Genomic DNA, 15633 nt, shown 5'->3' on the forward strand with positions numbered 1-15633 from the left:
TGGTGTAATAGTAGTTATAGATAAATAATTAAAATGGCTTGCCTGTTTTATTCTTGGAAATATCAGTTGGAACTTGGAACAGATATAAAATGGCCTGCCTGTTTTCAAGGCTAATCTGTCTTCTTTCAAAAAATTAATCAGGAAAGTACTACAATCTATGAACGTTTGTATTTCGTAACACTGAAGCAATACTGTTCAAAAAAATTGAATAATGAAAAATCTACTATCTATAGCATACAACAGTTACAAAATTGTGCCAATGCTACTAGTTTGAATGATGTTGAATAAACTGGTTGCATAGTTGGAAATGCCGCATCCAGTAACTTTATGCACGAACTGAAACAAGAACTTCAACTCCTCGAGTAGCATTTTTTCGTAGGAAACAAACATACACAGCAGCGCATAGTTCAATGAGGTAGGTGTTGCATCACTGAAATGGATCAAGAAAGATATTGGGATCTCATCAGTGGTACCAAGAAGAGCAGCCTAAAGTTAGCCATCTTAGTGCAGAATATAGCAGGCGCTCAATCATACTGGTGGCTGCCATGTCCCTGGTTTGAAGGATGCTCCAGATCCTGTTGGTTCCAAGGACCTGAAACAATGTTAAAGTACTGTAAATTAATATTTTTTTGGCAAACTACAGAATTTCTTCGAGTGAACAAGCAGACCCCTTGCTTGTTTCCTTGCCAATTATAAATTATAAGTCTATCCAATCAACCAAATAGATGAATTGGACACAACCAAAATGTTATTTCCGACTGTACTCTACAAGTAGGGCACCCTGGTAAAAAATCAAAATAGAAGAAAACTTACTCTGGATACTCCGTAGTAAGTTTCTCTTCCTCTGTTTGTATAGAGTTCCTATAAATATCAAACGCAGTATAATGAAAACAATGAAACTACACCAAACATCTGATATGCACCCACCCAAGCCGAAATTCCCAATTTATTAAATGCTTACTACTAATAGTTTCAACTTCACTAGACTTAAACTAGTCACTGCATGAGAATGGACCCACCTATATCTTCCGGTGCTGCCATCTACTACCCCTTCCTCTTGCCCGTCACCTTGCATATGAACAAGGAACACAACAATCAAATACTGGTCATACAAATCTATAAGAAGTAAAAGCCTCAATATACCAGGCGGAAAGAAGGTCTTACGCAGCTTAAAACATAAGAAGCCAATCCTTAAATTATGTTTTCATTGATAGCTTTTCTGTGTTTTTTGTAAGTGCTGTCAGTAGAAATTTGTGATATGATAACCTCTACTGTCTTCAGTAAATGACTAAATGTAGCAAGTGTAAGACTTAATTTGTCCAACTTAGAACTCATTCATGTTGCTGGTTTGTCAAAGATTCTATTATCATAAATATAACACCAAACAGATATGTTGCAAGTTGTGATACCAATATGAAGTTAGAGACATATATATTTTCACAAAAAATTTTAACGTATTAACATGCTCGTTCTGTGTCCGCATTAAGTTTTTTCATTAGTTTGAAAACGTTCCCAATGTGGATAATCTCAGGAGTTACAGTGTATGATATAAAGCAATACTCCTCCTTTTGCTGTACTAGTCTTCTTTTCATCACATAAATTCATTTCATCATTCTCCAAACTAGAACAGCAAACCCTTTGTTATCCCGACCCTGGACCCTCTCCCTAGGTGCTGACAGGTGTTCAACCCAGGTCTATGGTAACAATTCTCACAAACTCACATCAGCTACCTTAACTAAGATTACAGACATTCTACAAGAATATGTAGTAATTCAGCATGGCATGAGAAGATGATTCTAGTCTAAGTACCTTTGGAAGAAGCAGTTGGATATTGTTGGATGAAGCTTTTTAAGTCTGGACCTCCAACTTTACCTAGTCAAAAGCACAAATATGATTAAAATTATTATATATAAGAAGAATAAGTGCTCTCAAAAAAGAAACAAAGGCTACTTAAGCAATAAAACTAAATAAAGATTGACTTGGCACAATTGCTCTGGTAAATAACTGACCAGTTCTCATTCTTTGTCGACTACTTCCCACTTTGGCCTTCTTTTCCTCTTCCTCTTTCTTGAGAACTTCATGAAAAGTGGAGTTGAGTCTTTAGATTATGCCAAACACATGATATTCGCATAGACCATCACTTAAATTTTCAGCAAAAGCAACTTCAACGAATCTCAGGGAAAAAAATATGAAATAATAAGCCGTAGTTGCAAATTGCAATACATACATAATGATTTCGGAATGACCATGTATGTAGTAAATTTACTCTATGTCACCAAGAAAGATACACGGCCATTGGCTGATTAGACGTGTACCTAATTATTATTCCACCTTGTGGATTACATAAAGTTTATTATAAATGTGGCTTATGATGCTTTATTCGACCATGAATCACAGAACTACAGAAGGTATTCCTCCATATCCCAATTGCGTAGAAACATATGTATAGAAAATTTTGGATTTTAGGGTTCTGTAAGCATCGCAAGCTAAATGGAGTTTGGCTACCGAGAAAGAGGCACACAAATGCAGACAAAAAAGTACAAAACACAACGAAATGCAGGTATCTGCGTTCTACGTAAGTTAAGTGTGCATATGTTCCTCTCATTTTCTACTTCTAGGACTTTACATGCCTTAGAACAGATCACACAACCATTCTTTTTTAGGCTTATGTCCACCCTCCTTGACCTATCCATTCGCCACATCGTCTCAATATCAGCAGCCTCCCACTTATTTATAAGGCACCAACTGTATAGGCTTTATGTGGCACGTCACTGAATCAGAAGAATTCCGGACTCTCCTTCCTGGTACCAATTGTAACTACGAACTGGTACCTTACGTTCTAGAAATAACTCTTGGCATCAAGATTGAATTTTCTGATTTCTTTATAAAGAAGATTATAAAAGATGTGAATATATTTTCTCCTCCCTCTAGTTCACTGACTGGTATATCTGTCAAAAATTTAGTTCGTCTCAAATTTGACCGCCTCATTTAACACATTCCATTGAAAAGCTTTTCTGATAACTCTTAACAGGTTTTCCGAAAGATATTCGACCGTTAGATAAATAATTATGTAAACAAGGAAGAAGGGCCAGAAAGTTGAAGCAAACAGCACATATGACAAACACAGCACAATGGAAAAGGGATACATACGAGCAACATTGAGTTTAACACGTTCACGACGTGCTTCCAGCTCGGCCATTTCCTGAAAGTTTGAATCAGCCTAAATATCAGATAACAAGAAAAAAGTTGCTAGAACAGGACGTAAACAAGTTGAAACACTATAAATATACATTGCAGTTGGTAACAACGATACATAGTCAAATTTTGACACGAGTATGACAAGGAAAAATGGGAGTACATGGCTAGTCCATGGAGTTTGGTAATAACGCTAGTGTCTAACACAAGTACTTCACCTCTTTAGAATGAACCATAGAAAACTACCTACTAGTACTTGTAAAAAAGAGGAACCGTGGATACTTCATCAAGGATGTCTTGGGCATTAAGAGCAATAAGATGTTACTTAGGAAAAAAATACTAATATAGTAATATATATTCAGTAAAAACATGTCAACAACGAGGAAGTTATAGGCCTAAGTGGTTTTAGTTTCTTGGTGATGATGAAGACCGAGAACAATCATGGTTGCTCAAACTTTGGTTAACAATACACTTCAGATGCATGATTTGACCAGTTTTAAGATTGCAAGAAGACAAATTAACATGTGAAAAGGGTCCGACACAAAATTTTATGTATTTGTCAACGCTTAGTTGAAATCTCGAGTTACCATAATTTACAATTAGAGACAAAGAAAGAGATAAACTCCCACAGTGATGCCTTCATCCACACTTATTGGCAACAAATGAGTGCCAACTGACATCATAAAGAGCTTAAATGCCTTCTAATAAGACTGATTCCTTTTCTATTTGAAGATATAATGTTCTGAATTAGGGAAAAAAATGGTGGAGTTGAAAATAGATTGCTTCCATCTGACCTCAGGAGTTGGAGCTATCTTTCGCTGCCCATTTAACCAGCATATCCACTCAACTACAATAAAATATAACCAGTGCATATTAAAACCACTAAAAAATGAAGAAATCTTTTTAAATGAGGTTTTCTGCATAACTACGTGAAAATTAGACCAAGTATATAACCCTTGTGCCTAACTTTCCAGCTACTGGTTATAGCTTGTTCCCACGAACGAGAGAAACAGAAAGGAATTAATATTTCCATTGTAAGCATACCTGGAACTGAGGTAGGATCTTCTTCTCCTTTGAATATCACCCATCGTTTTTCTTTCACTAGTAAATCAAACAAAAGGTCAAACACAGTCGGCCACCTATTGTAATTTGAGGAATAGATAAACCCATATGCTCATCAAACAATAGCATGAAACATTTGTAATTATATAACGTGTAACAAACCAAGATGGTCCTTTCGATGTTGATGCACAAGTATCACAGTATATAAGATCAAATCAAACCAAGAAAATCTGAATATGCATACAAACTTGCTAACAATATACATCAAAAAACAATTAAGCCAGACAGAAGATAATCTGGTTGAAAACGTTAAGATGTCAACAGTCCCAAAGTTTTACTAATTTGCTAGAATTCCTGTTCAGTTTTCTATTTTTCTTATATGCCACGAACGACTGCCAATGAAATTAAGATATTCGAGCCTAAATGTGTCTCAACAGTCTGCAGTATAAAACCATCCATACTTTCAGCTTACAATGTCCATTTCCAACACGACAAACCTGTCGAAGTAAAATGTTCTATACATAATCTTTTCAATTCCTTTAGCTCTATTGAGCATATACCCATTTAAAACACAACATCATATATCAGCTAAATATTCTTTACATGATGCCTCAGTAAACCAGTCCAACAACAAATGTTAACAAATTAAATTTCAGACCTTAATTGTGCAAATTATAAAGTAACACCCATGACTCAAAAACAAAAGTGAAACAGGCACTTACAATTTCCATCAATATCATGTTTTCTAGTGAAGTATTTATTCCCAGCTTTATCTACACCCGCAAATGTTTTTGAGCTGAACAAACCAGCAATCCTTGAAAATAACTTCGACATTTATGTGGAAATCATTTTCACCGGAAAACTGGAAATTTCTCAAAATGTTGAAATTTAGTTGCAAAATAGTTCGGACCATTTGTGGCCCATGGGATGGTCAGCCCATTTATTAAAAATACCCATTTGAAATCATAGCCCATGCCAACAGTTCGAAATATCAGCATGCCAACCCTTAAAAGCCTGGCAACTTATGGTGGGTGATAGAGAATTGGCCTTCTAAAAGCCTGGCAATAGTGCTTGGACTTCTCTGAACTCTCTGAATTCTAAGTTCATTTATATGATTTTTTGTAGAGATCACTTCTACATTATTGCGGATTTGTCACATGAGTTTTCCTATTCCAAAATTGTAAGTACAAATCGAGTGAGCGGAGCGAACGATCTTGGCAGAAAGGGAGATTATGTGGACAAAAATCAAGTTAGTTGGTTTCTGTCTGTCTGTTCTCTTTTTTTCTGTTCTTTATCTTCGCCCCTCTCTCTCTCGCCTCTCCCTTTCTCTCTCCCTCTCCACGCACTCTAAATCTCCACTTCTCCTTCTCCCTCTCCGCTCACACCCCCACTGCTTAACAGTATACTAGTGTAATTGCACAATCTATTGATGAGAAATAATATTTTGGGAAGGTACTTAGGCGCTACATAGTAGAATCATCCGGAGATTTGTTGCAAATTATAGACATACTTGATCACAAGCTTGATAATGACAACACCATCTTTCATGTCGTTGTTGATTACTTGATTTCCAAGTCTTTAAGTAGGACGAGATTGCAGTGATGTGGACAGTGGACTAAAGTAAAGAGGTTATGCGGACAAACATTGTTTCATACTTCCTGGTTGCAAATCAAATTGTATGTAGCTACTTTATTAACCAAGACTATGACACACGCCGCTGCATGATCGAATGTCTACAACTTGGAAGATGGCAGTATTGAACTACAATACCCAATTGAAACCAGGTCCAGTCCAGCCTATAGAATCTTTCAAACTGGGCCAGAGCCTACTAGTGTCTTGAAGTGTGGGCCGAGGGAGGGACCCACATAAATCCCTTAACTGACATCGCGAACTTTAAGGAAAACAACGTCCGGATTACGCTCTCATTCCGTTCCTCATTCTCTGAACCTTTCAAATCTAAGAAAAACTTTCATATCACAAAAACTGAAAACAAACAAAGAAGAGAAGACAACGTTGTTTCTAAGTTTCTAACACAATGATGGAGTAAGAACTCTCATTTTGCTTTTTTTTTTACGTTGGCATGGTTTGCACTTTGCATGCATGTGTTAACTTTGAGTGTTTTTTTTTGTGAAGAGAAAATAACATCCCAGAGCATGTGGAAGAGGTAAGAGAGTCCGAGTCGATAATAGACAAGATAACTGAGAAGATTCATGGTGGACATTCTTCTTCATCTTCTGATTCTGAAAGTGAGAAAAACTTGCCATCTGAACCGAAGAAGACTCGTTTGTTTGGAAGGGAGAAGCCTGTTCACTCTGTTCTTGGTGGTGGAAAATGTATAACCACTAACCCCCTTTTATTTTTACGTGGTTTATATATGTTTGTAATATCGGTGATGTGATTGTGTGATGCTTACAAATCTTCAATGTTCATGCTGTTGCTAGATTTATTATTCATGATATATATATTTTTAAGAAATTAAAAATATTTGTAAGGTCTCCGTTGATTGGTATTTGGATTGAGATAGTAGAAGGCATTTCAATTGTGTTTCATTGGCATCGATTGCATTATTTTTTTTGTTTGAGGCTAATGCATTGAAGTTTAAGAAATTAAATGGTGTTTTATGTGAATGTTATGTAATTAGATGTGAATCTGAAATTAAAATGAAGAAAGAGAGAGTTTGGAATTGCTGATATATGTAATTAAGACTGAAGGAGATACTTCATTACCTCTCTGTTTTCTAATCTATTAAGGTGAAAAATATACCGTCTTGAGAAAAAAATTGACAGTTAAAACTATAATTTATGCTATATGATTTCCAAGCTGTGATAGATTTTTGACCATGTCCTTAAACATTCGACATGTAGAACTCAATGAACATTGAACTCATATGTTGTCTAAAATGGATGCTCAGTTGAAACTGTTTGGTCAATCTGTTCTGATCGATGTTTATTTTCCTTTTTGTGGAGAATTTTCTTACTATTATCTTTATTATATGACCGAGTGTTCTGTTTTCAGCGGCTGACATTTTACTGTGGAGGGACAAGCAGATAGCGGCTGGCATACTTGTTGGTGTTACTGTCATATGGTTGCTTTTTGAGTGGCTAGGCTATCATCTGCTTACTTTTGTTTGCCATTCTCTTATACTTTCTCTGGCGGTATTATTCCTTTGGTCCAATCTATCTTCTTTTGTTAACAAGTGAGTGTTTTCCTCCACATATACTTTCACATTTAATTGTATTGTTTTTTATGCTCTGTCATATGTTTGTATGTTCTTGGGCACAAAACTTTTCTTTCCCACTTTCTGGAAATTTGGCACTCATATCTGGTAAAACAATGCATATTTGTATTGTATTTTTTTTTTCGGTACTAATTCTTTATATAATGGAATTGAACATGTTCTCTATCTTCAGCTATTTATGGATTTAGAGTTAGATCTTCATTGTTGTTGCTATGCAACACTGTTTTGGTTTTTTTTTTGGCTAAGTGAGCAGATTGTATTGATATGTTGAAATATACATAAGTACACTACACATCAGGTTAGTTGATTATGCAACACTGTTTTGGTGGTTCATTGCTCGCAAGAAATGTGGTTCTCTCTTTTTGGTGGTTCAAAGTTACTCTCTTCCATTTGGTGTTGTCTGTATTACGAAAATATACAGGGAGTTTGGGATCACCGGAGACCTTGTGTTTCACTTCATGAATAATTAGAACTTAATTATTTTCATTTGGTTTGAATCCCTGTTGAACCATTTACTTGTATTGGTCCTGCCAGTTTTCCATGTCCTTCTTTATTAGGTACTAAATATTGATATCTTGAATTGAAAGTACTTTTTGCCTTTCGGTGTAGGTCTCCTCCAAAATTTCCTGAGATCGTTTTACCAGAAGACCTCTTTGTAAGCATTGCTCTGTCCATGAGGTATGAAATTAATCGTGCCTTTACAACCTTCAGAGAGGTGGCTTCTGGAAAGGACTTGAAGAAGTTCCTTAAGGTATCTTATCTTGATAAATTTCGTACTTCCGTCCAAGCCTAATAATATGGGCCTTGTACCTTGATAACGTAAAAGAAACTCATGTTTGTGCAGGTGATTGCTACTCTGTGGGTGCTTTCTGTTATTGGTGGTTGGTTCAATTTCCTGACCCTTGTCTACATAGGTCAGTTTCAGAACTATCTTGTGTTATTGTAACTACAAGTTATAGAATGTAATTATGATATTTATAAAAACTAGTAATGTGAACTTGGTAAATGTTGACCTGTGGTATATTATTACTGGTTGATTATTGAATTAATCAATCCCTAGGAAATTTTGACTGCAAACTTTCTTCATGTTTTCTTCGGTTTGATTAAATGTCAGTCTGCCCTGTTAGAAATCATTTGTTTTATTTTTGTTTAAAGAGGTAATTATGATATATAGTTATTTAAAAATATATCCCAAATGGAACTAGGTTGCATTTCTTATATTGAGTTAGAGACTTTTCTTGCTTGTTTGTTAAGCTATCCGTGCCTCACAGTGGCATAGAAAAATGTGTACTGATGCTCTCAGCTCTTTCTTCTGATATGGGTTCTTTGTTGGTTCAGTGTATGTGATACTGCACACAGTGCCATTGCTATATGAGAAGCATGAAGACCATGTTGATACTTTGGCGGAGAAGGCAATGGTTGAAATAAACAAGCAATATGCAGTGTTGGATGAGAAGGTTCTGCAGAAACTTCCTAAGTACCCGTTTACCAAAGATAAGAAGCAACACTAATTGAGAAGCAAAAATGCATTTCTACAGTGTCGTGGACAAAAGAGTTTTATATTTTCTGTTCTGAACATTTTACATTGCTGTACTAGTATAATATTAGTAGAAAAGGGGTACCATTTGTAGAGTGGTACTTTTTTGCTCGATCCCCAATTAGTATTTTTGTCGGTTGCGGTTCTATATGATAATCACATTGTAATGAATTTAGTTATCCAAGCTGTGTACTGAGTTGCCGAATGGAAGAGGTTTTAAATGTTGTGTTTTCTTATGACTGTCCATGATAGCTTACTCCAAACTTCGTTTCATGATAACTAGTCAACTTTATCATGATTTCTGTTTCTGTTTTTCTGTTCTCCGCGTGTGTTCTGTTTTTGAGCTTGACTCAAAGCCAACCCACTTAACTTGCATTCAGGCTCACTTTTCCTGCTTTCGCGAACAAATAACCACCGTTACATAGGAGAGATCCAAGAGCTGTGGAGAGATGTCTACAAGTTACAAGTATCGATGGGAAGCAATATCTGCTTCAAGTACCTGCCTTTGGGAATAAGGTTATTTCTGAAGTCTAATGGTATTTAGAAAGTTTGGATGTGCTGCATGTGCAATGAGAAATTTTCTGATTCTGGATTGCATTTTCAACATGTTGAGGATGCACTTGAGGACGAGGTTATCTCCCCAACTTAATTCTTCTTGCCTGTAAGAGTCATTAGTGACGGGGAACCAATGATTGTTAATGGAACTTGGAAACCAATACACGCGTCTGCTGCTGTGTCCATACATGAAAAGTATAAAAAGAAACTCAGCACAGACGCGCAATCTGAAGAGCAACAGGAGGAGGCAGAAGAATACATTGGTAAGAGGACGGGTAGGAAGTTTTTCTGAGGAAGCACCCAAGCAGAATTTGGATTCGCCGTTGAATTTAAGTTGGAAGACGATGATTTGACCAGCATTGCGAATTCTTGTTCTGAAAGCTACTTCAGACGTTCTTATAAAATGAAATCAGTAAATATCACGCCTGAGCATTCTTTGATAAGTCTCACTACTGACATTTCTTCTACAGAATATTATAAGTAGGGGGTTTTGGCAGAGCGGTATCTTGCTGACATATGGGTGGAACTTGGAAGACGCATTCAAGAGAGCGAGTGATTTGGAGGTGGGCTTATCAGTACTTTCATTTGTACAAGGTACTGCGCAATAAGGTCCATACTAATTTTTCTGTGATCGCCCTTTGCTCTTGCTCTGCTGCTCCTGAAAACTCATGGAAACACAGAATTTGGAGCTCAATATCAACTCTTTGCTGCTGATGATTGATAGGAGGAGATTCTATTGGCTCTGGTGAAGTCTTATATATATTTGGGTCCTCACTAAATTTTTTTGGACTGCTGCTCGGTAATACAGGCCTTATTTATAATATATATGTATGTGTACTTATCTTGGTTCTTGCAATATATCCAGGCACATCTGGAGGGACATGCGGGAAAAGGTGCCACAGAGAAATCATAGGCTGTAGCGGAAGAGACTTTTGCTCAATTCACACCTGAAGCCAAACAGACTCTTACAGTGAGAAACAATCTGTCAGAAATTAGGCAAGGGTATCCTAAGAACAAGATGGAGAATCAAAAGAGGAAGACGAAGTTAATACAGAACCAAGGCGGCAAAGGCTATCAACGAACTAAAAGAGTACAAACATTAACCATAACGTAGTGAACAATCAGGATAAGTAAAACTGATCAAATCGTACTAGCTGTTTGTGAAGGAGCTGCTACATTCCCTTTTGGTTTTCCATGAAACGGTCCGAATTTCTGATCATATATGCAATGCAACAGATTCATACCTCTTATCTGATCAAAGAAGTATTAAAGTTTCCCTACTCTACTCCAGTTTAGTCTTATGAATCTTCTAATAGTATTTTTTACTTATCATTGAATCGCAAGGGAAGAAGGGAATTTTTGGAAAATTCAAAGATCACAGATGGTACAACAATGCTATTTTCTATGCTCTTGTCTAAGTTACATATTAACTCTGCCAAATTTGACTAGAAATACATGCCGTGATTTGAACACAAGGAGGAGGAAGTATTTTATCTCATGCTTTTGGGGTGCTAGATCCTGGAGGAAGGAAACTGTCCCACCATCCTGACTCATATTTTGGATAGGGTGCCACCCATTTTTCTGGCTTCTTGAACTCTATTTTAGTTGGGTTTGAGGCTAACGCATCTTCTAGGCTGTCAGCTTCAAAGCTTTCAAACAAAACTCGATCCAGTCTCAGCTTCATGAATCTGCATATCCGTGATATTTCAAGACAATACATTAGTCAGTTAGAAACTTAAATGATGATGATTGGATATTTTATATCCCAAAAAACCAATAAGTTACCCCAAAAAATAAGAAAAATTTCAAGAAACCAATATATGATTACCCAGAGACTTGTATAAACAGTTCATTTTCCAGTATTTTCAGTACTGTCTCAGTAGTACACAATAATTTCAATAATGGTTTCAGGCCTCTTATTTGCCATAACATCATGTAAAGTATATGGCAATTTTGTTTTGGTATGCAAAACTGGCTGGGGTTTACAAAAGGCTTTCACTTCTGGTCCATATGATGTTAGATTTGATATTGTTCAACTCAAACAAACATCTGATTCTATCAGAGGTAAAAATTAATGCAGCAGAGGAGATTATGATACTATCAGGAGATACCAGATTAAAACTCTTATGATCATGCACTGTTACATAGGATAGGGTAGAAACCACCTTCAACCATTCAGAGAAATATGCGGAATCAGAACTTACGTCATCCAAGTGCCATTTGTTGAAACCAAAGCAACCGCAGGCCTCTTTAATCTCTTGGTAATATTTGGAAACTTATCCAAGAACTTTGGTTCGATTACTAGCCAAAAATCCTGCTCCATATTACGTTCTCCAAAAAGTCGCAGCCGTTCACACAATTGTTCCTGAAAATGTTCCTCTTCATCCAGCATGAAATTTGCATTTGCAACGACAAAGTAATATTTCTTCGTTAGTTCCTGGAAAATCAAACACAATTCGATTACTATAAGAGGAAAAATGACCAACCAAAATTAGTAGTACCAATCACAATATATATGTTTCAAAACTAGTGGAAGTTATACTATTCACATTTACAATATATAACCTAAATCAGTGTATGGAAGAAAATCACCAGTTTGTGTGGTTTCACTCAATGTCGTCATTTAATTACGATTATACTTGGCTGGAGTCTGCTTAAGAAAAAAGTTTGTGGACTAGAGATAGCAACGCAGAACAATATGAAAGACATCCTTTGATTGATAAATGTAGCGTAGCAGCAGGTTCTATCCTAATAATAACTAAGTTCGACTTTCGTACTAATTTCCAAAGGATCAATTCGAGGATCAAGAACTTTAAAGTTTTGAACATAATTCTGAATTATATGCATAGGCTAAGCATACAATATTTCTCCCCCTTCTGCTGCTAAATGGCCTCCTTACTTGATGAGTTAAAATGACACATTTGAATACTAAATGATGTATGCACTATAAGTTTACGAATTACCTCAACTTATTCTAGTGATTCCCAAGACAAAACACAAGTGCAAAGCTCAAAGCAATGTAAAAATGTAAATAATTTGCCGAATTTCGACAAGTAGTGCTAAACTGGTACTACGTAATTATGATAATTGAACAAGTGCACAAAGTAGCATACAGAAAACATTCATATATGCATAGAAAGAAAGAATAAGAGTGTACCTTCTCAGCTGGGTCAGAGGAGCCAAGCTGACTGGACTCAACAGCAACAGAAGTTCTAAAATTCTTCTTCTTATTGAGTAACATTGACTTGGGTATCAGACCACCTTTATAGTTGCAAGAATTAGTATTGGAAAAGAGCAAAGAAGGAGATTTTTGTAGTGCACTTCTCTCAGTTTGGTAAGTGGGTGCAGCTAAACTTGCACAAGAACCAAATGAGAGAGTTGCTGGAGGTAACATTGTTTTGAGTATGAGAGTGTAACCAAGATGGTTCAGTATGCAAAACCCACTATGAGAGTATCCTTTAGCAAGAAGAAGAGAGAACCTTATCTCTCAAGTACAAGATTTGCAAAATCTAGTTGCCATGATCAGTTGGTGGACCCCATATTTGTTCATGGGTTGGCCAATTTTTATAGCATGGGCTTCCATACATGAAACTAAAGCCTAGTCCAGGAGTTCCAAGGTTATTTTTATTATTAGTTTTTTAATGCCCAAATGAACAGTTCTTTGTTTCCGCTGGTTTTCAGTTTTATCCATACGATTAATTCCTATGTAATAACTATTGAGTTTAGACTGAGAATTCAAATTACTTCGGAGCTACACATTCTTGTGTCCTACTCCACCATCTTAGATTCTTAGTTGTTTGAATTGGCCGTACATGGTGTTACTTGTAACTTTGTAAGTCGACATAGCTGCGGTTATAGGGCCGGGTCTCGAACCTCTTATATATATCCTTAAAAAAAACACTGAATTGATACATTCTTGTCAAGAAAAATTGTGGAACCCATGGAGATATATCCATTTCGGTCACCTGACTACCCGATTTCGGATACATGTTGGATTGTTGGGCACTTGGGCTGTTACGTTGGGAGAGCTACCTTAGAATGAAACTCACTTTCAGGTATACACGAGTAGCGCAATGCATCAGCATATACCAAGGGAAGTCTTGTTGACACATTCCCAGAATGAGAACTTTTCCAATCAAGATTCCAATCTTAGTTTAAGTTACATTTTTTTAAAGTAAATCTAGATTGTAGTCTCAAGTCTTGAACCTTGACCATGTTACTATAATGTTGCAAAAATAAAATAAAATTTAATGTGCAACTTTTAAACTCTTAAATTTAACAAGCTTTCTCTAATATATATAAATTGGACAAATTCTCATTTCTCCAATTTCTTCTGCCAATTATCTATGCGTGACAACTGATCACTGTCCTTCTATAGTATTACAAATATGATCCTAAGAATCAGCTTATCGATTAAAAATAAAAATATTTCTAAGCGTGTCGTACGCGTATGTAAACGCTTTCAAGGTTGTGTATGACTCTTTGAGTCGATCACACAACCATGCCAATTCACTCACGAGTCTAACGAGTCAACACATGGTATAAATGATTTTTTTTACAAAATTAACCACATACATATACTTGACCTAAAGCTATTTAACCACTCTTCCATGTCGATTTTTTTTTTAAGTTGATACAAAACTTAAATATGATATTATTGGGGTATCTGGCTGACATTTTAACTCGCCAAGTCGATTCCTAAGTTTCCGATCCGACTCGACTAAATGCAATTTGGATTTTGACCGAGTTTTGAGCTTTTGAACAAGGCCAACTTTCACCGTCAATTTCCTTCCAACACCCACATTAATCACATCTCGTCAAACACACCTCCCAGAAGTAAGTCATATAATAAGAAAGCCCTCAAAAATGTGATATCACGACACAAGTTAAGCACTTGGGGCGTTCAATGGTTCAAGTATTAAAATCTCTATTTAAAGCCCTTCACCAACACCATCATCAATAAATCACTTCTCATCTCCGTCCTCAAAACCTTAAAATCTGTCACACAGTCACACAAACACCATGTCAAAGATGGAGGAAGTTTCGTTAAAGCCCAAAACCATCTCCGATCCCATGGAACTCGAGGCAGCTCACGACAAAAAGCCCAGAAACAACAGACGCCGTTGTTGCTTGATAACAACGGCAATCATACTCTTATCCCAGATACTACTATTCACAATATTAGGACTCACCATCTTCAAAGTAAAAAGACCCGACAACAACACTAGTATCAACAACAATATCCGGGGTGTCGCCACGGGTCGATCTCCCAACCTTAAAGGTTGAGATGAACATAACACTTGATCTCAAACTTTCAGTACACAACCCAAATCATTATTCTTTCAAACATGGTACTGGGTATAGCCAAGTGTATTATCAAAATGATGAAGTTGCTAACGTGGATATTGCACCGGGTAATATTGGTGAGAAAGAATCTAGTGGTATCGATGCTACGGTAATTGTTGCAGCTCAGAATTTTACTTCGAATACGAGTGGTTTGATTAGTGATGTGATGGCTGGCATGATGAGTTTTGATGTAGAGACTAGATTGCCTGGGAGAGTTAAGATTTTGTTTATAAAGAAACACGTGGTTACTATTTCTACTTGCCACCTGGATGTTCAGCTTACTAATTTGACTGTTACTAGTCAAGTGTGTAAGAGTAAAGCTAAGTTGTAAACAATTGATGATTTAGGGACGCGATTTATTCGTTATTATATTATTATAGAGTTTGATTACATGTATTTTGGCTGATTCAATACTTCCATGAGATGGTATATATGTATGTTTATCGAAAAAAAAAAGAGATGGTATATATGCTTCAATGTTATTATATCAATGTTATTGTATGTGAGTGCACATGTATATCATTTTTAACTTTTAATATCTGCAGTTTTAGGAGTCTAGAACCTCATAGTTACCATTGTATATCTAGGATATATCCCAAAAATTACTGAATTGATACATTCGTGTCAAGAAAAATTGTGGAAAAAGGGTTAAAACCCATGTAGATATATCCGAAATACCCCCATTACTAAGATTTTTGGA

General features: G+C 36.3%; 4 protein-coding genes across 6 annotated transcripts; 2 read left to right on the forward strand and 2 right to left on the reverse strand.

The window, feature by feature from the left end:
• Nucleotides 1-85: 85 nt before the first annotated feature.
• On the reverse strand, nucleotides 86-5179 carry LOC147483732 (uncharacterized). Of its 3 annotated transcripts, none has more exons than XM_086580402.1 (9): nucleotides 4980-5179; nucleotides 4240-4296; nucleotides 3990-4042; nucleotides 3151-3202; nucleotides 2010-2075; nucleotides 1810-1872; nucleotides 1020-1068; nucleotides 814-861; nucleotides 86-592 (listed from the first exon to the last, which is right to left on the reverse strand). In XM_086580402.1, the coding sequence occupies exons 1-9, from the start codon at nucleotides 5089-5091 to the stop codon at nucleotides 529-531; spliced, it is 564 nt and encodes a 187-aa protein (XP_086436528.1). In that variant the 5' UTR covers nucleotides 5092-5179; the 3' UTR covers nucleotides 86-528. The 3 variants fall into 3 exon arrangements, with proteins under 3 accessions (XP_086436528.1, XP_086436526.1, XP_086436529.1); XM_086580400.1 differs by having other exon boundaries at nucleotides 962-1068; nucleotides 4980-5170; XM_086580403.1 differs by lacking the exon at nucleotides 814-861 and having other exon boundaries at nucleotides 4980-5152.
• Nucleotides 5180-6162: 983 nt separating this feature from the next.
• Nucleotides 6163-9266, forward strand: LOC147483733 (reticulon-like protein B1). The gene is made up of 6 exons (XM_086577386.1): nucleotides 6163-6300; nucleotides 6391-6590; nucleotides 7273-7453; nucleotides 8105-8246; nucleotides 8340-8409; nucleotides 8834-9266. The coding sequence occupies exons 1-6, from the start codon at nucleotides 6293-6295 to the stop codon at nucleotides 9004-9006; spliced, it is 774 nt and encodes a 257-aa protein (XP_086433512.1). The 5' UTR covers nucleotides 6163-6292; the 3' UTR covers nucleotides 9007-9266.
• Nucleotides 9267-10892: 1626 nt separating this feature from the next.
• LOC147483734 (protein YCF54, chloroplastic-like) lies at nucleotides 10893-13124 on the reverse strand. The gene is made up of 3 exons (XM_086581197.1): nucleotides 12745-13124; nucleotides 11792-12024; nucleotides 10893-11275 (listed from the first exon to the last, which is right to left on the reverse strand). The coding sequence occupies exons 1-3, from the start codon at nucleotides 12979-12981 to the stop codon at nucleotides 11083-11085; spliced, it is 663 nt and encodes a 220-aa protein (XP_086437323.1). The 5' UTR covers nucleotides 12982-13124; the 3' UTR covers nucleotides 10893-11082.
• Nucleotides 13125-14618: 1494 nt separating this feature from the next.
• LOC147483735 (uncharacterized) lies at nucleotides 14619-15329 on the forward strand. Its single transcript, XM_086579630.1, has 2 exons — nucleotides 14619-14709; nucleotides 14798-15329. The coding sequence occupies exons 1-2, from the start codon at nucleotides 14619-14621 to the stop codon at nucleotides 15262-15264; spliced, it is 558 nt and encodes a 185-aa protein (XP_086435756.1). The 3' UTR covers nucleotides 15265-15329.
• Nucleotides 15330-15633: the final 304 nt, after the last annotated feature.

This window comes from Coptis chinensis, chromosome 8 (genome assembly GCF_015680905.1).
Source record: "Coptis chinensis isolate HL-2020 chromosome 8, ASM1568090v1, whole genome shotgun sequence".
NCBI lineage: Eukaryota > Viridiplantae > Streptophyta > Magnoliopsida > Ranunculales > Ranunculaceae > Coptis > Coptis chinensis.